This window comes from Melozone crissalis, unplaced genomic scaffold (assembly GCF_028551555.1).
Source record: "Melozone crissalis strain CALT ecotype California unplaced genomic scaffold, PUWL_Pcris_2 ptg000007l_1, whole genome shotgun sequence".
In the NCBI taxonomy this organism is placed as follows: domain Eukaryota; kingdom Metazoa; phylum Chordata; class Aves; order Passeriformes; family Passerellidae; genus Melozone; species Melozone crissalis.
The window spans coordinates 923,568-947,776 of record NW_026535785.1 but is presented as its reverse complement, the minus strand read 5'-3'; the positions used below and the strand labels follow the sequence as shown (position 1 = coordinate 947,776).

The window sequence follows — 24,209 nt, the reverse complement described above, 5'->3', positions numbered from 1 at the left end:
AGTAATAGGACAGCACAAGATAACAGGGCACTAAATTTCTGGAAATCACAGTTTTTATTCTGTGCAGCTGAAGTGTCTGTGTAGGTGCAGCCAGAAAGTCATGGAGGATTCATGGCCCAAAAGAAGGGAATAGCTACTCTTTGGGAAAAGCAGGGCTTTGCATGGGACATGTCCAAGCTCCTCAGGGAATCTTGGAGTTGTCTCAGCATTCCCCCACAGGAAGCAGTTGTGTTGTGTTCCCTTTGCTCCTGTAAGCTTAATTGCTTAATTAAATAAAAGAATAAAGTTTAAATGGAGTCACAGCATGCTGGTGAGTGAGGAGGACTGTGATGTTGCAGGTCACAAGGTGTGCTGTGTTTCTGAAAGGTCCCTTGGTGCTGTGACGATGAGGATGGGCTGGGAATTCCAGAGGGATTTGCTGCTGGCAGGGATGGCCCAGCACTCAGACTTTGCTGTTGCCCAGGTCTGTAACTCAGCCTGGTTAGGTTGTGTGCAGAAATCCAAAATCATTCCTAGAAAAGGACAGCTGTGTGTGTGCACTGAGGGGAAGTGAGTAAAACAGGAAATGAAGGACTTTGTAGAATTTGGTTTGCCATCACAAACCACCAGCCTTTTGCACTCCTGCAGCAGCATCACCACATCAGTTTCACATGCTGCTTTTTGTACCTTCTCAGCATTATTTTTCCTGAATCTTTCCTCTTTCCTCTCCCCTTCGAAGACAGGGATGCTGTCAGCAGCTGCTGGGGCTGATCCAGGTCTGTGTTGACCCAGGGATGTATTTTGTGTGGACTGGTGGTCATGTGTTTGGCCCTGCACAGACACCTTTTGTGCAGTTGTTTTAACTCGAAATGACCCAATTCCAGAGAATCCTGGAATGCTTTTGGTTGAAAGGGACCTTAAACCCATCCAGTGCCACCCCTGCCATGGCAGGGACACCTTCCACTGTCCCAGGGAGCTCCAAGCCCTGTCCAGCCTCGCCTTGGGCATTGCCAGGATCCAGGGGCAGCCGCAGCTGCTCTGGGCACCTGTGCCAGGGCCTGCCCACCCTGCCAGTGAAAAATTCCTTCCTAAATTTTTTTATTATTTTTTATTGATATATAAATTCAGAATGTTGTGTGCAGGTTCAAGTAGCACACAACAAAAATCTTCTCTTTCCCGATTCCAAGTGCTGCGTTGTTGGATCCTGATCCCATGTTTGCTGTGGTTCTGGTCCATATAACCATGTGAAATAGAATTTTCTGGACTCTCAGTACAACTGGCAGGAAGATCAAAGTTCCAAGCAGCTGATCTCAGATGAGAGATTATAAAGGCAGGATAATCGGATAAAGGGCAGTTGAAGAAATTTGACACTTAAAATACTTTTTGTAAATCTGCCTGTCCCTGTGTGTCCTTGGTCTTGGGAGGAGAATTTGGGAAGCTGGGCTTGTCTAGGCGAGATATTTTGAGGCAAGATAAGAGATTTGGAAGTTTACTGTAGATAATGTCTAATAACTGATTAACAGGTGAAGATTTGTGTCGGGAAATGAGCGTGTGGGACTTCTGGCTGTTCACTAGTGTTTGGTTATCTGGTTTGTGTGTTATCTTGTTTATATTTCATAATAACACTAATCCTGAAACACGTGTTCCTTGCTTCCTGTAGGGAGAGAGAAAATGTGTTTAAATGTTGGGTACAAATGGAGCTACTTCCAGGAAAAAAACCCTAGAAACTTGGGATCAACCAGTGTATTCATCAAAGGAATTGAAATCAGCAATAAATTGCAGGACACTTAGTGCTGTCAGACAGCTTAAACTTCCTCCCTGATTCAGTGCTGGCTGCTGGAAGCAGGAATTCTGTCTACACATTTTTTCTCGCTAATTATGTAGAAACACGTAATGATGCTGAAATGCTATTTTAGCCTCCAAATGTAATACTGCATTTCTGCAGCAGCCTTTCCCTTCAGTGGGTGTTTTCTGCATGAATCAACGTAAAATTCTAGCAGGAAATGTGATGTTCTCAGTGCTGGTGAGTGCACACAGGTGTAAAACTGGTGATGGAGAGGGGCTGGGCAGAAGCTTCAGCTCTTGGGACAGTGAGGGGGAGCTGTATCCTCTGGGGAAGAATGGGTTTCCTTGCAACAACTCTCATGTTTCTGGAATTTGTCAGTTTTTGCTTTAATGCTATTTATAGTTCAGCATATATAAACATTGGCCTGTGTTTAGGTGAAAACACAAAGTTTCATTTGAAGTCTGATGTGTGTGGAGTAGGTTTGTGGCAGCAAGGGTTCTTAAAGGTACCCAGGCACTTGGGGTTCCTCTGGACAGTGTTGAGCTGCAGTTCAGTAATGCTGTGTTTTAGACTGTGAAGCTGCATCTGGTGCAAGAAAAGCCAGGAGAGTTGTTTTCCTTCTGAAAGCTTGGATTGGTCCATCACCTTGTGCCATGAGTTCATGGATTCACAGGATGGTTTGGAAGGGATTGGAAGGTAACACTTGTTCTCACTTCTGCTCCTGTTGTACTACAAGGAGCATTTGCTGCATTTGCTTTTCCTCAGAGATGAGTGCAGCAGTTTGTACAAGCCCTTGTAAGTGAGCACCAGCCTTTACTCCAGCTGGCACTGGCACTTCTACCTGTAGCAGGACAGGAGAATCACAGGCTGGGAAAATGCAGGGCTGCTGCTGCTCAAAATGTTCAGTGAGGGGCTCCAAAATGAGGGGCTGCAACAGTGTGTGTGCAGGTAACTACAGAGACCTTCTATTTCATGTGTAAGTTGGGTGTATACACACACCTCCATTCCTTTCTCCTCAAGAAATCCTCTGAGAGGAGTGAATTGTCATCGTCATCTGTCATGACTCACAGTATATTCAGAGTTGACTACAAAAGCTCCTTTCCAAACCCCAAGTTCTTGGGTAATCGAGAGCTTGTCTCCTTGGGCTGATTCTTGGGGATTTTTTTGTTTAAGAAATTTATTTTTGACTCCAATGTGGCGAAGATTCTGTGAAGCCGTTTGCTTTAGAGTTATGCTTACATCTCAGACTCCCACAGGATAATTTTTTCTCAGGGAGCACATGATTTTTGCAGTAATCCACAAGCAGCACAATTCTAATCTTTGTGAGTAATTCCAACAATATGATAAAGAGGGAGGGAAGGAAAAGGCAGCATTAGAATTGAAGCACATTCCCAAATATCACAAGACCATTAAGAGCAAATCTTTAATTTCATGCTTCATTGATGAAGACCAAGGTACTTGAAATGTGGTCTAAAATACAACACCCAGCCTCTGTCCTGAAGCCCCTGGTGAGCACACCTAAGGCTGCAGGTGTTCAGCAGGCTGGAGTTAACTTGAGAGCTGGAAATAGGTGAGGATGGAGCAAGCTCTTAGGAGGGAGCCTTAGGAGGTCTCCTGGGTGACACACAAGGAGGAAGAGAGATCAAACCCACGGGGTTAATACAGCACAGGGATGACCTGGAGCTGCTGGAGCAGGCCCTGAGGAGGTCACTGATCCCAGGGCTGGAGCCCCTTGGCTCTGGAGCCAGGCTGGGACAGCTGGGGGAGCTCACCTGGAGAGGAAAAGGCTCCAGGGGAGATCTTGGAGGCCCTTCCAGCACCTAAAGGGGCTCCAGGAGAGCTGGGGAGGGACTGGGACAAGGCATGGAGGGACAGGACACAGGGAATGGCTCCCACTGCCACAGATCAGGGCTAGATGTTTATTGGGAATTAGGAATTCCTGGCTGTGAGAGTGCTGAGGCCCTGGCACAGGGTGCCCAGAGGAGCTGTGGATGCCCTGGATCCCAGGGACAGGGCTGGGAGCACCTGGGACAGCAGAAGGGGTCCCTGCCATGGCAGGGGTGGCACTGGATGGGCTTTAAGGTCCCTTCCCCCCCAAATCCACTCTGTGATTCTAAGGCTCCATGGGATGTTGTTAGGGTGATGGTGCCAAATGAAGCTTTTTTTCCTTAGGAAATCAGCTGCACAGTTGGAATTCTGAAAACAGGTTTGTCTCAGATTCTCACGTGATGTGCTGCCCTCGGCCCTTCGTTCTGGATGAGAACAGTTTCTCTGGAAGTTTATGAATTATTTCTTTGTTTGAACAAGTTTGTGTCCTTTGTTTCAGTCTTCAGAATGTGCATCTTAATGTTTGTTTGTTTTCTGAAATAACTTTAGTCCATGCTGTTATTTCCAAGCACTTACTGTGACTTTGCCCAACGGTTCTGAAAGGGTTGGGTTATAGTTCATATCTTTTGGGCAAAAACATTATTTCTTTCCTTGTGTAGGGCACGGGTGACATTTTGATCAAGTTCTTTGTGTTCCACAGAATCTGTCTATGACCTTCTCCCAAAGGAGCTGCAGTTACCACCTTCCAGAGAAACATCCATAGCATCCATGAGCCAAACGAGCGGTGGTGAGGCCGGTTCGCCGCCTCCAGCTGTAGTTGCTGCTGGTAAGGACTCTCCTTTATTCTGCTGTTTTCTTAAGGTTTGTCACGTTCTGGCCAACATGAACAGTGCTGGCAAAGTTCTGAGTGTGAAAAAGAGCTTGTGGAGAAGTAGCAGAGTTCATTCTAGGAGAACGTAGGTGGTGTAGTTCAGCTGGGCGATCAAAAGCGTCAGGTATTTTATGTTGAGTTGCTGTTTTTCATACATGCATCTCCATAAGCAATAAATTAGCTGTTCCTCTGTTCTGTTATGCCACACAGGCAATTAACTCCTAGAATGCACTCTGTCTTCCAAGGGAATAAAATCCCTGTTTGGAGCTAAGGCAGAATGCTGACTGACTAAGCCAGTGGATCCTAGTTGGGATAAAAATGGAATGGGAGATGACATTTTGGGCCATGAAGCTTTTACCAAAATGTGAGGAGGAAGAAAAGGTCATGTTTTCCATTGGGCCCTGAGGAAGTGTAGAATTTAAACTCCTTTCACACACATCTCTGGTGTGGAGTGGTAAAAGATCCTCAGATGCATGAGGATATAATGTATATCAGCTGGAACTCTAAATGACCAGTGTAGTTATTTTTTCACTTGACAACGTATAAAAAAGAGGCATGATCTTTTAATCTGCATCCTTTTCTTATTCCCAGCCATGTTCTAGACTTTAAAGACTATCACTGATCTTCATTAAACATTAAAAAGTGAGGATCTAGGGGCAAAGCTTTGATTTGGGAGATAAGCCTCAGTGCTGGCTTTCATCTGGGATTTTTGTCAGTAACTTGTATATATTAGTGCATATCTGTGCAATGGGGAAAAAAGATAATTTTGCCCATTATAGATGTGTCTCCCTTCAGTGGATAAGGTTTTTTTTTCACAATTTGATCCCTATATTTTTTACAAGGTCATGTTCCACTTTCCTAATTGGCGTTAAATTTTTGTTTTAGAAAAAAATGGCTATAGGGTGAGGATTCAGGTAGCTGCATTATTCCTGTTTCTCTCTCTCCAAGTTCATATGCATTAAATGTTTGTGTGAGAACGTTTCCAGATTTGCATGGTCCTGGAATCCTGATCAGAACCTGAAGTGGTTGTAGGTTTGTCAGAGAAACTTTACAGCACTGCTCACCATTCATGTTTTGCCAGACCTCTCCTGAGAACCTGTGGATTTAACTGTGCACAGTGGAACTTGGTCATTGAAAGAATTTGATGCTTTTATTAAATCAAAAGGATTTGATGTCTTTATATCACTTACTAAAAAAATAATTTGGGCATCTGTTTCTAAAGTCAAGGTGCTGAATAATGGGTTTGGTTCATAGACAGCAGCGACCAAATCTTGTAGAAACTTGTATCCTCAAAACAACTGAACAAAACCAGCCCACAAACCCTGCTACACTCTAAATCCACAGACAGGCCTGAACTGCTAATTAATTCTGTACCTAACAGAAAAGACTTAAACTTGAATGGAACTAAAAGTCTGTTGCCTCCAGGTATTTGGCATCTGCCAACAGCCAGTCCAGATCCTTAAAAAAAACTGAGATGCATTCATTGGGTGTGTTTGGGTTAAACTGCAGCACAAGTTTCTGGAATGAAAAGTTTTAAAAAATGAATATTGAGGCTTCTTGTTAAGACCTGATCATTCACATATCAACACTGTTCAATGTCAGAGACCACAGAGGTCACAAAGACTCAGCTGATAGCAAGTTGAGAGCTGGGATTGTTCGCTGTGGAGAAGGGAAGGGTCCAGGGTGACCTTAGAGCTCTTCCAGTGCCCAAAGGGGCTCCAGGAGACCTGGAGAGGAGCTTGGGACAAGGGCCTGGAGGGACAGTTGTTAAAAATTCTGTTTGAACTGCCCCACCCAACAAGACATTTGCTCCTAGAGGAGCAAAGACCCATTTTGTTTCCATTGCTGGTTTGAACATGGCACGTTCTGTGTTCTTTCTGTAGCTGTGCCCCCTTGGTAGAGAAAAGGGTGGTTTACTATTTTCTTTAATTGTTTTGGGATTCCTGCAGCGTTTTTGAGAATTCCACCACACTTTCAGTCTCTTACCCTGCATTGAGTATTAATGAGAGGTCTGGCTGGGCTTTCTCTGCAGGAAAATTATCCTGGGCTTTGTGCAAACCAGGTGCTTATACAGGGAACCACACATACATTTTATACTTACATTTCAGAAGATTAAGACTGACTATCATTTGCATGCATCAAATGTTTAATAGCAGACTACAGGCAGATTTTTGGGGAGCTGATGCCGTACAGGAGCAGGGTAAGGAGGAAGGACTGGCAACCTCTTGTTCAGTATCTGAAATTTTTCCCTTTTTTGTGTCAGTCTTTCTATTTTTTTTTTTTTTTTGGGTCTGGTCTTACTTGCCTTAAAACCTCCTTTTTTAGGAATGAGAGGGAAATGATAGTTCAGTCTGCATAAGGCTGTATGTAATCTCATTTACTCTTGTTTTTAAAAGGAAGGGCTAATTTGAACAGTTAGCCACAACATGTAGAATTCCCCTGCAGATCTGATTACTCTGGATAATGAGAGGATTCCGTGACAGGGATTGATCCAAAGTGTTCAGAGCTTTTCCCTACTCCTCTAGTAGTTCACACAGCTTGTTCTCTGCTTCCTGAAACACAAAGTAAGGCAATATCTGGCTGAAATTCAGCTTACTCAAGAGTTTTTTGTCACCTTGCTGTGGGGTTTTGTCCCATATAAATGATATTGTAGGCTGGAAATACTGCTGCAGTTAACTCCTGGTTTTTTTGGAGGAGCAGGATAGGCTGGTTTTAGCAGTGATGACCTCACAGTGACAGACTTCTAGTTCTTCTTCCATTTGGAAATTTATTTCATGATTTACAGAACAGTTGTAAGAGTATGAAAATGGAATGTTGCTGATTGGATTTTCATTAATTTGTTAATAAATGTGTATCTCCTATTCGTTAATCCAGACATATGAGGCATTACCCACTCTGAATATCAGACAAGTGTGATTTCATAGAACTCTGGGATTTTGAGCTGCTATCTCAAGCTTCTAATTCTGTAGTTCTGGGAAACAGAAGGGAGGGAACAGATCTGTTTTTACCCCTGGAAACCATTCTCTGTGCTTGCTACTTGAATTCCAGTGTCTTTGTTCAGGGGACAGGAAAAGGAGGATTTTGCCTGGTGCAGCACCATAAAGACATTAAATATGAATCATCTCCAGACTCTGGAAATGCATGAGGGTGTCATGCTGAGAAATGTCATTGTGTGCTCTGCCTGGAGATTTTACATGAAATAAATGAGCCTGGAGCTTTCCCAGTGCTCCTGCCAGTGCTTGTGAGCTCCACTTGTGAGGAGCAATGCTTGAGTCCCTCCTCACTTGGTTCTAAAAGCCTGAACAATTTTTTGGTGTTGATCAAGGCACCTTGCACCTGAAAATGCTTCGAATTCACTCTGCCAATTTGAGTCCTTTCTCAAAGGAGTCTTTCCAGCTTGTGGGTAGCACATGGTTCCTGTCCTTGGAGAATGATCAGGAGTATTTTCAGCCATATCCTTTAAATGAGTGTTGCTTTTTCATCTTTTATCTCCAGTGCCAGGAATGCTCGACCCTTCTGAACCCCAGTGAACTGTTACAGCAACTCACTTCCCTTCTCACCATCCCTTGTTCTTCCTGCAGCAGAGCTTGGAATGAGAGGCTTCATCTCCTTGATGATCTCTCAAGCTGCTTTCCATTTCCCACAGAGGCAAATATATATATATATTTCCATATTTTTTGCATTGCTGTCTGGTTTCCAGTTCTTACTCCCCAGTGGAATTCTCCAGAGTGGTGTTCTTGCTGCAGCAGAAGGGGAACAGGTTTTGTGCTACTGAAATGTATTTACTGATCTCCTCTTTTGCATTCTCCATACTGGGATGCTGTAAATCTGTGATGTAGTGAAGTCTGCTGGCTCCCAAGCACCTGTGATTACATGCTAGGAAAATAGTAGGTAAATGATGGAACTTTATCTTTTTGTGATCAATTTTATGCTTCTTTTTATACTTATTTTTAATTAAAGGGACAATCTACTTGCTCAAACAGATGTAATTGGCTTTTTTTGTTTGGAATTGTAACTGAAGAGTTGCCATAAGCATCTTTGGTTATTTTAATTATGAAAATACAGTCTTTGATTTGGAATTGCTGCTTTAGAGATACGGATAAAGATACCTGCACTGCCTGTAGGGTAGAGATTGGTGCTAAGGGGTCATGTTTTCTGCTGCCAAAATAAGGCTTTTTCATCCTTCTCCAATGGAAGGTTCTGATGAAGCCTCAAAATGGAGTTGAATTTGTTTTGGTTTGGTTTTCCCTGAGTGGCTTCTCAGGCTTCTTCATTTTTATTTTTACTGAAAATATTTTGTCCAGTTATCATCCTTCCTGGTGTCATTAGTCAGTTTTTCCTGTTGATACAGAAATAATTACCAGCCATTTCAAAGGGGATCTCAGTGCTGTCCCCAGTTCTCTTATCCCGGGCTTACGATTGTAAACAAATGAGCAGAAAAAAAGATTCTTCTTTGTAGTTGGTCCCCGATGCCTGTATAAAAACTTCCATTTCTTTGTAGGCTTTTCCCTTCCTCTTCCCACCGCCCTCGCAGCTGGAAGTGCCTTCCTGTCATTTCCAGGAGGATCTTCCGGGGATTTCTGTCTGCAGCCTGCCTGCTGCGGTCACCAAATACTCCTGTGTTACACCCTGAGCTCCAGGCAGACCCTGAGGCTCGTTCAGAGCTCACCCTCCTGCTGCCCTGCATGGGTTTAGTGTTTGTTCTGGAAGTTCATGGCCCAAAGGAGCCGTGCTGGAGCCCAGGCTGGACAGGCCAGGCTTGGTGAGGGTCAGCTCAGCTTGGAGAGGTTCCTTCATCATTCCAGAGGGTCTTCTGGTGAGACAGCATTGCTGGGAAATGCCAGAGATAAAGGTTTTTCTTACTGTTTCCATTTTATGGAAGCATTTCTGGTGTGTTCTCTCTAAATTGAGTTGGAATATTCCAGTTTTACGGAGTCATGCGTGTTGAGGGCCTTCCTGATCCGTGAGCTTCCTTAGAATTCCACATTTGTAATGGTGTTCATGTCTAGGTCATATCTTTTTCCTAGATTGTATGCTTTCAGTCTTCATGAATTTCACATCTAGTTCCCATCTTTTTTCTAAATTTATTTTCAGTCTTCATGGATTTCATGCAGTCAGTACACCAAATTTTCTGGAACTGCTCAATCAAACAGAAACTGTTTCATCATTCCGTGAGGATTTTTTCTTACAGCAATTTCTTGCATTAAATGGCTGCTGTTATTAGATCAGAAAGACTTGAGAACTACTTTGTGGCAGGAGAATTCCCTGTTCCATCAGGAATAATGGAAAACCGAGGTTGTGAGGGGCAAGATGAGTCCTATTGTGCCACTGCTTGGGCACCTCCTCCTGTAGCAGCATCGTGAGGGCCAAGAGCAGTTCTTGACTTCTTAGGGAAAACCCACCCCTGTATCTAAAAGATCAAACAGTCTGTTTGTTGAATGGAGGTGTTCTTGGCCAAACCCACTGATCCAGCAGCTCCTGCAGGGAGCTGGGCAGGTGCTGAGGGCAGGCAGGGCTTGGAGAGAGCAGCTGTGGGTCCCAGAGTTCTGCTGGCTTGGAATCAGCCCTTACGCTGAGTGGGAAGGATCTGAGATCCATGGAATTGGTGTGTGTGAGCCACTAACTAACAAAAGTCCTCCTTAGATACCTAAACTTGAGTGTTAATTGAATAATGGGAGTCATAACAAATCCATTGATTGGTGTATTTACCCAAAGTATAATAATACACTGCTTGGGTCAGCATGGGAATGTAAAGGGGAATTTGCACTGTTGGGCTTAATGTAAATTAAATTAACCTACCTATCTTGAATCTGAGTGTGTTTAATAACTGGTGAATTGGATTGCTTTATGATATTTGCTGGGATGCTAGTTTTTTTCTCTATTAATACACTTAACTTGCATTCTAGCTTCGCCATTCAGAGACAGGCATCGAGTGGTGGGTTGTGTGACAGTGTCTGTCAATAGTGAAGACAAATAGTGCCAGAGACACTTAACCCATCCAATCTCACCCAGGGTATAGGTCGGTCTTGTTTTCAGACTTCTTCATAAGTCTCTTTTCTTTCTTTCTTTTTTTTTTTTTTTAATTTTTTTTTTTAATTTTTTTTGTTTATTTCTGAATAGTGGATTGATACTGATTTGAAACTAAACTTTTTGGAAAAGTTTTTGACATGACATCAGTAATACAAGAAGAAGAAAAGTAGAACCCCAAGTTTGGCATGTGAGGTGTTGAAAGCAGGTTTGCAGCCACTTTGTAAGTTCTGGGTTTTACCTTTGAAACCTTTGACAACACAAAGGTTGATGGTGGAAATTCTGCAGTTTCCTTCTGGGTCGGTCCTGAAATTGTTCTTCTGTGTCCAGGGGTTCAAATAAACCAATTAACATAAAAAAATCTTACCAAGCACATGACATGTTAGATAAATCAACACATTTAATCAAAGTTATGCTTCACATATTAAGCTTATACACCACTTAATGCTCACTCTGTGGGTGAGTTTTCATTTTTGACACTTGTTTTCTGCACAGAATGTAGAGGATACCCTGGAATGCAGGGGAAGTTCAGAAGAAAGAAATTAGTTCTTTAATGGCTTTTTGCTTGTCCTGGCTGTCCATGCACAGGTGACTGGAAAACTTGTGAAACCAAAAATATCTGCAGTTTATTTGTTTATATAATCTGAAGATTTCCAGTCTGGGAAATGACTTGCTTTTGCAATTAAAAAGCAAAGTCATCAGGACACTGTTTCTGTTTGAGGACTCGGTAATCCTTGTTGTGTTTAAGGGTATTTGAAAAGAGTGAACAAGGATTTCAGGATTGGCTCCACAGAGGTGTTACCTAAAAAGACTCCCTTAATGCCAAGCAGTGATTTTTTTTTTTCTCTCTCCTGCCTTTCCAAACCTTTTTTTTAGAGGCTTGAATGCCTTGTTTGACTTCACAGGAGAATAGGATATAGAAAATATGTCATTGCCTTGGTTGCTAATGCAGGAGGTAATAAATTTTCTTTGGTTTTTTGGTACTGAAAAGAAAAAGCCTGCCCTGGTTTGCTCACAGGGACACTCTTTTCTATGTGCTCCCTTACTTTTAGTCCTTGTGCTGGACTGACTGATACAATTCTGCCTCTTTTAGGGGAGAAAAACTTGTATCACAGGCAACAAAATCTGAATTACTTCTTCCATTTCCCTTTGATGTTACAGTGATGGCAGTGAAGAGCTTCAGGAGGTTTAGTTTCAACAGTGATCACAGTTGCTCTAATGTGGAATATTCTTTTCTCTTGTTTTTTATTTAAAAAATGAGAAAAAAACCCACCTTGTGATGCTGATGCACATTTCATTTCTATTCCTGAGGCTGCACACTTGCCATGATGAGCTCTTGGCTTCTGTTCAGTGTCATTGCTCTGAAAGCAAGTTTGATTTTGAGACTGTGTTAAATGAAATATATTCAGTCTTCTATTTCAAAATGTACCTACTCACTTAAAAATACATCTATGTATTTGTCATTGCTAAATGACTGTTAAATTGCAAAGTATAAATTGCAAACCATGAGCCACCTGTGCCCGTGCCCATTAACCTGTGTCTAAAGAAAGTAAAATAAAAGGAGTGCTCAAAGCTGGGAAGGTGTGTGTGCTCTCACCTTGTAAAGCTACACAAGTTAAAATTACCGAATTACTTGTTTTCCAAAATGCAGCATGTTCATCCAAGAAATCTCTGTTGGTGTCAGATAGAAATGTCACTGGCTTTGCAATAAAATGATGGACCCAAATGGGAGCCATGTAAAGCACTGTTTATTCATTGCAGTAACGTGGTGAATTCTTATTTGATTGACCCAGTTTATTTATTAGTTCAAAGGAAGATGAGTTGGCTCAAGGCCTGCATACTCTGAGAAAACACAGATTTCACTGTTTCTTACTATTTTCATAACTTAAAATGTAACTGAAGCAATTACTAATTTTTCTAATTTATGCCTCCAAGAGTTTTTAAATCTGTGTATTTGACTGTTCCAGTACAGCCAGTTTATTCAATTTGCTGTAATATTTATCATACTTTATGTATGGATAGTAATGGCATTGATTTATTATATAAGGCTAAAGAGAGGTTTTCTTGCCATTACTGTTGAATTTGGGTTTATTCCAAAATCTAATCTTACCATTGCACAGGGGTATCTCTGGTAAATGGAGGAGAGTGTAACCAATTGATAATGGACAATGTTTATTTACTTTTTAAAAGTGTAAAAGCCCACATACACGTATTTGTACATACAAGTGCTTTTTAACTTAAAGGAAAGGAGAAATTGTTTTGGAGAGCAATAATGATGATATTGCCACAATGATAATATTTCACAATGCTGCACCCTAAAACAGCACTACCATCACCAGCTCTTTTAGCTTTGTGCTGAAAAGCATTTGGTTCAGTGATATATTTATTTTTTTCCCTAGGAAAGTGAGGGAAAAGTGCAGGTTTTGCATTCCTGGCCAGGAGATGCACTGAAGCCCCAGCTGAGCGCAGTGCTTGGTGTCCGTGGCCCACGCAGAGCTGAGCCCGGAGTGTCCAAGGTTTCCTTGCACTCCCAGGATTGGTGTGGTTGTGTAAATGTGCCTTTAATCTGTTGGAGGAGGATCCTGCAGCCGGAGCCCTGCTGCCTGTTCCATGTGTGTTCCATCAGAGATTCCATGGCCGAGTCCCTGCCCCTGCCCCGGGCTCTGCCCCGGGCTCATTTCTGCCTTTGCAGCCCCAGCCCTGCAGCTCCTGTGCTCCAGGGGTCCCTGGGCACACTCACTTCTGCTTCTCTGAGGTATCAATGGTGGATGGAAACCAATCCCTTTGCCAAAGCAAACATCCCAAACAGCGACGGGCTGTCTCAACTCAAAGTGGCTGCAAATCAGCTCTAAATATTGTCACTGAAATGAATACCTAGATTTGATAGTTCTTGCCAATCCTATAAATGTTTTTGAAAGAAGCATTGAATTAATGCATGATATAGAAAGGAGAAATTTGCCTTTAAATTGGAATGCAAAGTGACTGAATTCTCCAATTTCAGCCACTGTATTTGCCAAAGAACAAGCTGGAAAATGGAACTGGTATCATTCAGCTGCTCCTGGTTCACTGGGAGGCTCAGGGAAGGCAGAGTAGTGTATTGTTAAACTAATGACCTCTAAATTTGACAGTCTGAAGTGGTGTAAGTTTGCTTTTACATTCATTTAGTACAGGAAAGCTGTAGGAAGCAGCAGTGGTTGAAAAACTCTTTATTATCAGTCATTGATACTCCCAGTAATTCCCAGTATAGGCAAGTTGGTTGAGTTTTACTGTTAATTAAATGTATGTATCATGACTGAATATGCTTCATTCTGTTACTTTTAAATAACTAAAACAGTATAGACTATACAGTATAGACTAACAGTCCAGTAGTCTATAAATCTTTTAATTAGACTTGAGAGACTGTTGTAATATTTTGGATTTTAAAAAAATCCCAGGAAGCAAAAAGGAAAACATCGTGTTCCTCTTATAACAGAGATTACCTGTATGACAGCAGTAAGTTGCTGAACAAACATATTGGATTATTATGTATATATTTAATGCACAATTTGTTTCCAAAATTAGGTTATTTCAGTGCTTCTGGTTTATCAGGTGTGGGTGGCAGTGCAGAAATACAGAAAACAGGATCTCCTCACAGAAAGCTAAAATCTGACTATAAAATTCAATTATTCCTCAGTGAGCTACAGCTGATTGAAATAAATACAAATGTTTGAATGGCCTGCTTCCTCTGGGATATTTACCTTATGTATGCCATTGATTTGTTCCTTTAAAATTCTTCAGTGGTGTTCTCCAGAAATCTTCAGGGGTTTGGTGTAATAATTTTCATGTTTCTAAACCAAATTGAGCTCTGGGACCTCTGCAGAACTTGTAGTCACAGTGTTTAATGTGATTTTTTCAGAGGTCTGTCCCAAGCCATCTCTGTGGAAGGGACCAATAAAGTCTGAGAGAAATTGGTCCCAGTGACTGAAGAAGTCAAATTACAGAAATTCCCAGTCCTTGGACCAGCGTGTCTCCAACACAGATATTTCATCCCTGTTCTGAACCTTCGAAATCAACAGCTCGCTCATAGTGACTGATACCAGTTCCATTTTGCCTACCAACTCAGTTGATTTTATATTTTATTTCTCATTTATGATGGAATAATCAGCAGCTCTTTTTCTCATTTATTTTCTCATATTTTTATTCCAGGATTTGCCTCTGAAGCAGGGAGTGTCTGCATTAAAAATGACCTGTAGTTCTCTGCTTCATAGGTTAGAAACTTATTTTAATATTTTGTGGCTAAGCACAGTCCCATCTTTTTCAAAAACAAAAAATTAAAAATTTCCAACAATAAATTGTTTAATTGGCGTTGAATGTGGATTATAAGCACTTTGCTTTGGGGCTATTTTAGACGAAATGGCTTCTACACCAATAATTAGTCCAGCTGAGGCAATGAAAGCTCTGTTTACTCGCAGCCATTTGTACGAATTAACGTTAAGTCGTAAAGAAAAAATTCGATTCCAGTGGATCGTGCTAAGACTCGTTTGGACATTTCCAAAGCATTGGCCAGGCTGTGTTGCTTTAAGCACTTCCATTCCAAAACTGAACCAAATTCCAAACATTTCTTGGGGGAAAGCAATCGGTTCCTAAATCACCTTGATCTCACTGGGACTGCTATAGCCAGCGCACGCCGCGCCACGGGTCCTGTATTTACTTGTGAATTGTACACCGCAGATGCTTCTTCAGCTCCCTCCTCTTCCTCCATGGGCGGTGCTTGCAGCTCCTTTACCACCTCTTCCAGCCCTACCATTTACTCTACCTCAGTCACCGACAGCAAGGCTATGCAAGTGGAGAGCTGCTCCGCGGCCGTGGGGGTAAGTAGCCGAGGGGTAAGTGAGCAGCAGCTTCCCGGTACCGCAGCCCCGCCGCCGGCGGCCACGCCGAAGCGCCACACTGTCCTCTACATCTCGCCACCTCCCGAGGACTTGCTGGACAACAGCCGGATGTCCTGCCAGGATGAGGGCTGTGGATTGGAGTCAGAGCAGAGCTGCAGTATGTGGATGGAGGATTCACCCTCCAACTTCAGTAACATGAGTACCAGTTCCTACAATGATAACACTGAGGTGCCACGTAAATCGCGCAAGCGCAACCCAAAGCAGAGGCCAGGGATCAAACGCCGAGATTGCGAAGAGTCCAACATGGATATCTTTGATGCCGACAGTGCCAAAGCGCCTCACTATGTCCTTTCTCAGCTCAGCACGGACAGCAAAAGCAACTCAAAAGCAGGAAATGGGTTGGTATCTGCTTTTTTTTTTTTTTTTAAATTTTTTTTTTAAAGAAAAAACATTCTATCTCCATATGTAAACCGAAACTAATAAAAGTGCCCCCGTGCCCCGGCAAATGTTCTGCTTAGGTTCTCACATAAACCCCTCCATTCTCTGCTGTCCCTGTCATGTCCTTGCCCAGAATAAGTTCTTCCTGCCCCCAGGAATTGTGGCTGTCCCTGGATCCCTGGATGTGTCCAAGGCCAGGTTGGACAGTAGGGCTTGGAGCAACCTGGGATAGTGGAAATTGTCCCTGCCCATGGCAGAAGGTGGAACTGGATCTCTTGAAGGTCCCTTTCAACACAAACCACTCCATGATTCTGTGATAAGTTCTCATTAGACTTGTTAACCTTTATTTAGAAGATAAAGCTAAACTCTCCTGCAGCAATTAAATGCAGCGCTGATGAGCTCATCTGTTCTTTAAGTGAAATTCCCTAAAGGCCACATAATTCCATTTATAAAATGGCAATGAAAATGTATTTAAAAAGAAAGGCAGAGTGGAGTTGGTGCACCCTGAATGTTTTTTTGCAGGATTTTATGTGAGGATTTCAGTCTGTACACTTCACCTGCTGCTCTATTTGTCAAATAGAGATAGGGATGGGAGTAGAAGGTAATGGTTAATGTCTCATTAGGATTTCTCATCATTTAAATTATCACTTGCTTTACTTTTTTATGAAATGTTAAGACAATATGGTGAACCAGTTTTTGGTTTTTCCATGTGAATTCACTTCTGTATTTGATTTTTTCAGAAATAAATCTCTAATGCCGTTTCTCTCTGTGCTTCTGGGTCGTGTGCGTGTGTCTGCCTGGGCACGCCTGGGTGGTGGCCCCTCATCTCCCACTTCACACTGTTCACTAAATGCATTCCAGTAGCTGCTCAAAGAGGACAGTTCCATCAGTTTGCAAGAGTGTGTTGATGCATTTCTTTTTTTATTCTATTTTTTTAACTTGCTGCTTCTTTAGTACCTTCAAAGGGGTCAAATGGATAGATTTGGCTCTTTTAATTTGGGCATTTTTGGGGGCAGGAGTGCATTTTGGTTTCACTTTTATGTCTGTGCTTGCAGTACGTTCTGACGTTCATCACAGCAACGGTGAATATTAAAATTTGACTGATGGCAAAGATGATGAACTTCTCATATCCCAAAGGGAAAGAGCCTGGAGTCTGTATTCCCAGGGTCAGTGCAGTTCCATACTTAAAATTTCACTGTGAAAAGCAGTTCTGAGAACATGTCCTGAGTGTGCTGCTGCTTCCTGGGCATGGTGGCCTCTGGCCTCGGGGTTTTCACCAGCCAAAATCAATGGTCATGAAGTGAAATATTAGTACCTGGTGGGCCCTGGGCAGCTTGGGATGAGGAAGGTGCCTCCCCCAGCTCCGAGGGACCAGGCTGGTCCTTACAGAAGGAAAGACAAGAGCTGTGCCACTGTAAGCGTGATCTCAGGGAGGTTTTGTAAACTCTGGAAGAATATGTGAGATCTCGGTCTGAAAACAGAACAAGATCCCCTAAAACCACTGGGCTGACCAGGGAAATCTGTGGGGTCTGTGAGTGCACAGGGGAAGAAGGTGGAATAGTTTTCCTTATGTGTCTCAGGCCAAACTGAGCTGCAGGAAAACTCCCAAGTAACAGAACCGTCCTTGGAAATAAACCTGTGGGATAAGAAGTGGCCAAGGTCTTAGAAAACTTAATTTTGCTGTTGGAATATGGAGACTTGGCCGTACAAATCTGGGTCACCGTAGTGACTGGAGTTTTTAAAGCTTCCCAGCCTGGTGGAGCTCAGCCAAGGGAGTTCATTTACTTTTGGCTTAAAGAAAAGAGCAAGGAAAACTCCTCTGCTCTGTGGTGAATGGAAATGGCATTTGCCCCTAAAGAGACAGTTGTTGTCAAAAGCCAGGAAGAGAAAGAATATATTCCTGTGGAAACTTGGAATTTGTGAAAGCCTTTTTAGAAGGGGATGAATTGGTGGTGATTCAGGGCAGACTCAGGTTTCCGTGGTCTCACTTTCACTTTCAGGTCTGCCCTGAGAACAGGACCAGGCCAAACTCCTCAGGAGATCTGTTTGAGTCGATTCATAGCATTTGCCACTTACATTTATTCCTTTTAACAGATAGAAGTGCTAGATTAGATGACATTTTGTCTGGTAACTATGTGTGCATATGAAATGTACAAGTGTGAATACTTGCTGTATGAATAAACTGAATTAAAATGAATTCATTAATTGAAAGGATGTATTAAGTGATTCATCCTGTATTTTGAGGAGAAAGACCACTTAGAAGTTCTGGTGAAGGGTTTAAATTGCCTCCAGGTTTGGCTAGTTGTCTGAAAATAATGATTAAGTTTCTAGAGAAAAGACCAAAATAATTGTGAGGAGCATCTCTCTGCATGAATACGATAATGATAAAATATGAATATGCTGACACCTAAGGTAGTTGGGATTTAAGGATATAGTTCTGGACAGGTCAGTGTTAATGTCACTGCTGAAATGTGGCACCGGGAGTGGTAAAGGTGAATTTCATTTTGATGGCCAGCTCTCCAACATCTCCCTTCAAAATTCACCTATATCCCAGTCTGCCCAGTGACTACACTGAGCAGAGTAATCAGGACTGCTTGGCAGGAAGATAGGTTTACTGTAAGATGGTATTAATGTTATTTTGCAGAGTTTTATGCTAGTGTTTATCTAGTTCCTGCCTCTGCTGGGTACTGGTTGAGGATAAGTATTGGAGGCAGCCAGGGCTGTGGCTGCGCTGTCCACAGTGAAGTGCTTGACCTTCATGGACAGAAAATGGGAATGGGAGTCATCCAAAGCACCAACTCTCTCTGTTTTAACCCTTTTTTATGTGTGGTGAAAGGTTTTGGAAGGCTCAATGAGAATAGGAGTGTGACAAATAGGATGTGTTGCATTAGGCAGAGAGTGATGGTTTTAGACTAAAAGAGGGTTGATTTAGTGTAGGTCAAAGGAGGAAGTTTTTTACAAGGAGGATGGGAGGCCCTGGCACAGGTGCCCAGAGCACCAAGGCCAGGCTGGACAGGGCTGGGAGCAGCCTGGGGCAGTGGGAGGTGTCCCTGCCATGGCAGGGGTGGCACTGGATGAGCTCTGAAGGTCTCTCCCAACCCACACCGTGTGATGATTCCATGGCTTTAGGACTGTGGGGGCAAAGTGCCTGAGCTTTCTTGGGCAGGAAAAGGGGCAGGGCTGGAGTGAGGGGCTGCTGCTGTGCCCAGGGGCTGCTCTGTGCACAGCCAGAGCTCCAGGAAGGGGCTGCATCGTGTTTGTCAGCTGGTAGGTGAGAAGGTCAGGGAGAGCCTCATGCAGTGGCAGAGCTCCCAGGGAACAATTTTGAAAAAAACGTTTTCACCCTTTTTGAGAAGGAAAAAAATCCTGGATAGATTACTTCAGTAACTTGCACGTTGAAACGGGATTTGTTTTTTAAGCAATCCACACTTGTTATTTAAAACTGCTTTCTTCCCAGGCATTAGCTGTTAGAAACCGTGTTTTTCTAGGAGGAAAGAATATGACATTTGCATGAATCATGGAGCCCTTTCCCTGCCTGCATCATGTACTGTGGCACATTCACATTTCCTAGTGGGAAAGGAGTTTCATGGTCTTCAGGTTCATTACCAAATCCTGGTCTGAGCAGGATCAAGGGTTATTTCCCATTGTGCTCTAAAGGAAACACAACATGTGCTGCTAGACTTGGGAGGGCTCCTTCATCCTGGTTTTAATTATGGAACTGAGAACAAGCCACTACATCCTATGGAACCCACCTGGAAAGAAAGGCCTTGTGCATACACTGATTTGACATTGGTGCAATTATGCCAGAGCTTTAACAATAACTAATTGGGTTTTGGCATGAGCTGGTCACTCTGTTTAGACAGCAATCGGAGCTGGAGTTTGCATGGATGTACAGGTTGAGGTGGAGACAGGCATGAGGCTATTTTCCTGTTTAAAGAAGTGTCATTTAACCTTAAATCCATCCAGTGTGTGTGTACGTGTGTGTTTGTCACAGCAGCGAAGCAGCTTGCTCAGGCTGTGTCATAGACTCTGAAAAAGCAGGTTATGAACCGCCTTCTGTTCGTTAACATCGTTTAATGCTAATTGCTTTTCCCTTCCTTTATGTTTGCTCTCTGAAAAGCAGTTCCCATGTGCTCTGGATGGAGGAGGCAGGGAGGCACCGTTCCTCTTCCTCCTGCAGGTCTCCTCTGGCAGAAAGAGAATTCCAAAGTTTGCTCCCAACTACAAATCTTCCAGCAGTTAATATGCACTCTTTGCCTTTGTAGCTTTGCTGTGATTTGGAGTGTTTTTACCGGGGAGCTGCTTCTCACATCTTCTTGATGGTGTGTTTTGACTTCTCAGAGCATCAGAGAACCAGAAGGGAGCTGGAGGGAAGAAGACCCCCATGTTGTGTGGTCAGTACCCGACCAAGAGTGAGGGGAAGGAGCTGAAGATCATGGTGCAGCCGGAGACCCAGCACAGGGCTCGGTACCTGACCGAGGGCAGCCGGGGCTCCGTCAAGGACCGCACGCAGCAGGGCTTTCCCACCGTCAAGGTAGGCTGGCCAGGGGCACTGCCTGCCCAGGGCAGGCCCTGCAGTGCTCAGGGGCAGGCTTGGCTGCAGGGGCTGCACGGGATCTCTCTTGCAGCTCACGAGTCCTGCTGGCGTCACAGAGTTACAGCAGGAGGGAAGCTGCATGTCGAGGCAGGGGTTTAAAATCTGGGGTGCACGTCCTGCTAGGCGGCAGTTCCATGGGCTGTGTGAATGCAGAGACATTCCATGCCTACAAAAGTGAGATAGTGAAATGCTCTGGCTGTTGGATGGCTGGTGACAGTGGGCCATCATTGTCCAGTGGTAGTAAAGACATAAAACCCGTTTTCATTTAAAAAATAAATTGTAAAGGGGATGTTTTGGTTTTGTTGTAATTTTTTTTTTCAATTGCTTCGTGTTTTTTGCTCTTGTTGTTAATTCAGCAGTATCTGAGTTGCTGTGTACAGTGACTTTCAGGTGAGTCATGGAGATCTCACTGAGGTGTGTTTTACAGTCCGTACTGCCCAGTGTGTTTAGCGTGGTACAGGTGGAGGTAGATGTGGATTAGAACTGCAGAATGGGGGCAAGGAATGAGGCAGCATTTATGTGCACCCTTGACAGTTGCAGCCTGTTTACTCTATGGACTTTGATGCTTAAAATTCAGGTGCTGGAGGCCTCTTGCTCTGAGGAGAAGCACAAGGAGGTTACCAGGAGATCTTTGACATTTCTGCCCAGGAAGGACTGCGGCTGTCCCTCCAGGCACTGCACATGAATGCACAGAGTGGGAATTTCTAAGTCTTGTTTCTTTCCCGTGTAGCCTGGAGAAAGCAGTTGGAGAACTTGAGGGCTTGGGAAGGTTTCCTGATGGAAATGGTAGAGAGGCTTACCAGGAGCAAGGCTTAGGGTGGCAAACAGAAGAACTGATGTTAAATATCCTCCCACAAGTGATTTTGAGAGTCACCACGCCAGCACCATACTGGCACCATGGCAAATGGCACACTGGGCATACTGGGAGGAGTGTGGTGAGCAGGTTGAGAGAGTAGACAGATAGGTTTATTATCATATAGATAAGGAGGGTGAAAGACATTTTAATATTTTTTCTTAGTTATGTCACTTTGAGAAAGCAGCAGAGCAGTTCTCAACCCAAGCTAACCAGGTCCACAAGGAGATGTTTGTGACACAGCCCTAAAATTTGTGCTGACTGCTGCTGACAGAATACAGAAGTAGGCTTATCTTCAAAGTCCTGTTCAGCAGTGTTAGGAACACCAGCAGCCCTTCACTCAGTCCTCCTGAGTAATGCAGAACTCCAGTAAAGTTTCATAAGAAAAGAATCCATTCATATCGGCCTGTTGCTATGGGGATTTAGTGCTCATTTATGTGGATTTTCTTAATGGGCCTTTGTTCATCTGAATTTCCTTTTAACTCCTTTCCCAGTTCCCTCTAGCACCCATCAGTGAAAATTCTCTTCCAAAGAGTCTCATGTTACTGAATTCCTGGAAGTTCCAGTTTGCTTTACCAGTAGGCAGAGGAGTTCATACCCTGCAGATAAAACTCTGCCAGGGCTGCACAGACAAATGAGTCAGTGAATCTTCAGGAAATCTGAGCTGGTGGGAAAAAAATACGTTACAGACAAGGGAGATTTTGTTTAGTTTGTGGGGTTTCAAGGTGGGGAGGAGCAGTGTAAAGATGTTGGTGCTCAGCAGAGATCAGGCTTGGGAGCGGCTGCGGCGCGTGGCCCTGACACAGGCCGAGGAGGGAAGCAGGTTCAGTGGCCATTTAAATAAAACTGATCCTGGTGACTTAGAACACTCAGTGTGCAACATTAAAATTGTATAACCAAGCCTTAATCAAGGGTTGAGCCCTTTGTTGTGAGCTGTGCCCTTGGTTCCCATGTGGATGCCTGTGCTGGGCCAACTCCAGAGATCCTGGGGCTCTGCTCATCTGTGACAGTCACATTTGCTATTTGCTCCTCTTGGACATGAGCACACAATGATCTTACCAGTATTTGCTGGTTTATTTATTTTTTTCTTTATTCAAACTTACTACAAACTTCAGAATTACATTTTTTAGTGTGTCAAGGAATAATTCCCCAAGAGATTCTGCAGAGGATTCTGCTCTCACTACTGAACCTGGAGCTTCTTTCTAAAGGTGCTGCCTGAGCTTCCAGGCCTTGAGCAACAAATGTGTCTCAGGGAAAACACTAAAATACTCATTTTATCTCCTAGAATGCTCTGGCAAGGAATTTCCATCTCTGGCCTGCGAATTTGGCAACAATCTTACGGTTTTTTCACTTGAAGTATTTTTGTTAACTATTTCCTAAAAAGAAGAATTTCCTTTGTAATGCAATGTCCAAGTTTCCTTCAGGACTTCTTTTACCTCAGAGTATTTTTAGTCTGTGGCACCAGTGGGATCCCACTAATAAAAAAACATTAAGAGGCCACAAACCATTTCATGCCAGGATGTTGAAGTTACAGAAATGAATGTATTTTTTGCTGACAAGTTCTGGGATAATTTTGGCTTGCACATGAGGTTGCAGGAGGATGTTAAAATGTCTGACCTGCTCTTATTTATGAAGCATTCCAGTGAATCCTGACATTGTTACCTTTTAAATAGGAGATGTCAGGTTACCATTTTTAATTTTTATTTTGATGTCTGAAGGAAAGCTGGGCTTATGCAGTTGGACGGTTGCACCATTCAATCACCCATTTCTCCCTCTGCTTCCCTTTCATCCCGTTCTGACTCCTTCAGGGGTTTTGCAGCTATTGGAAAATTCTAATCTGGTTTCACGAGGATTTCAGAATGTGTCTGGCATGAAGGTGGGGTCCTGGAATGCACATATTGAGCAGCAAAACCTCTTCACCTCTGGAATCAGCCCCAGGAAATGTTCTCTTTCTTGGCTGGCTGGTGGGTGTAGATGCTGGGGGGAAGGGGGAATAGTCACAGTTGGGATGATTCTGTCTGAAGGCAGGCAGCACTGAGGCTGCTTTAGAAGCCAGCTATGGATGATAACAATTAAAGCAGAGGTTCCCGTGCTGATTTTCCCCCTGGGTGTTGCAGCTGGAAGGCCACAACGAGCCCGTGGTGCTGCAGGTGTTCGTGGGCAATGACTCGGGGCGCGTGAAGCCGCACGGGTTCTACCAGGCGTGCCGGGTGACGGGCAGGAACACCACGCCCTGCAAGGAGGTGGACATCGAGGGCACCACCGTCATCGAGGTGGGGCTGGACCCGAGCAACAACATGACACTGGCGTGAGTAGCTCCTGCAGGAGCGTTTGCCTTCACCAGCTGGGGTTTGGGAACCGATTTCCTCTGCTGGATGGGCTACAGTTCAAGTCTGAACATCTCGGCGCTCTCCTCCCTCTGCTCCTGGGCTCTTGCTTGTAATTCAGTGTACCCACAGCAGACAGCAGGTGGTCCCTCTGCTTTTGGGACACAGAACCCAAAATCCTGGGTCAATTGCAGTATTCTTCTTTTTAACACATCAGGCTGTGTTTGCTGCTGCTGTTCTTGGTTTTTTTGGCTGTTTTTTGCTTTAAATCATTTTGCATGGAGCCTGTCTGAAAGCCACCACTGCATCACTCACCTGGCCCTGTACATCTCCCCTAGGACCACACTTAAGGGAGGACTTATCTGTCACTTCCAAGTCCCACTGAACATAAATAATATGACTACAGTAAGTTTTCTTGTACTCCTGCTTTCTTTAAGTGAATGCAGAATATTTTGAAGCAATAATCCTGCAAACACAGATCTCGCCCTGGGGATGGAAGAATGAAGAGCTGTGATTCTAAATTGAATGCTTACCAGAATTATATTGCACTTTCTGTTTTATTCATGCTTTCATATGCCTTTCTGCCATGATTCATCATCCAAATTAGGCAGGGTTGAATGAAACCTTGAAAAA

General features: G+C 43.6%; 1 protein-coding gene across 5 annotated transcripts in view; it reads left to right on the top strand.

Moving 5' to 3' along the window:
* Window positions 1-24,209, top strand: part of NFAT5 (nuclear factor of activated T cells 5) — a 51,987-nt gene that overhangs the window by 13,786 nt on the left and 13,992 nt on the right. For 3 of the 5 annotated variants that reach the window (XM_054296146.1, XM_054296145.1, XM_054296144.1), the window contains exons 2-5: window positions 4,293-4,418; window positions 15,201-15,759; window positions 20,141-20,333; window positions 23,367-23,557. In XM_054296146.1, coding sequence (XP_054152121.1) covers window positions 4,293-4,418; window positions 15,201-15,759; window positions 20,141-20,333; window positions 23,367-23,557 — 1,069 coding nt within the window. Of the gene's footprint in view, window positions 1-4,292; window positions 4,419-14,675; window positions 14,738-15,200; window positions 15,760-15,798; window positions 16,966-20,140; window positions 20,334-23,366; window positions 23,558-24,209 lie in introns of those variants that run through there. The other 2 variants (XM_054296147.1, XM_054296148.1) reach the window with 2 other exon arrangements.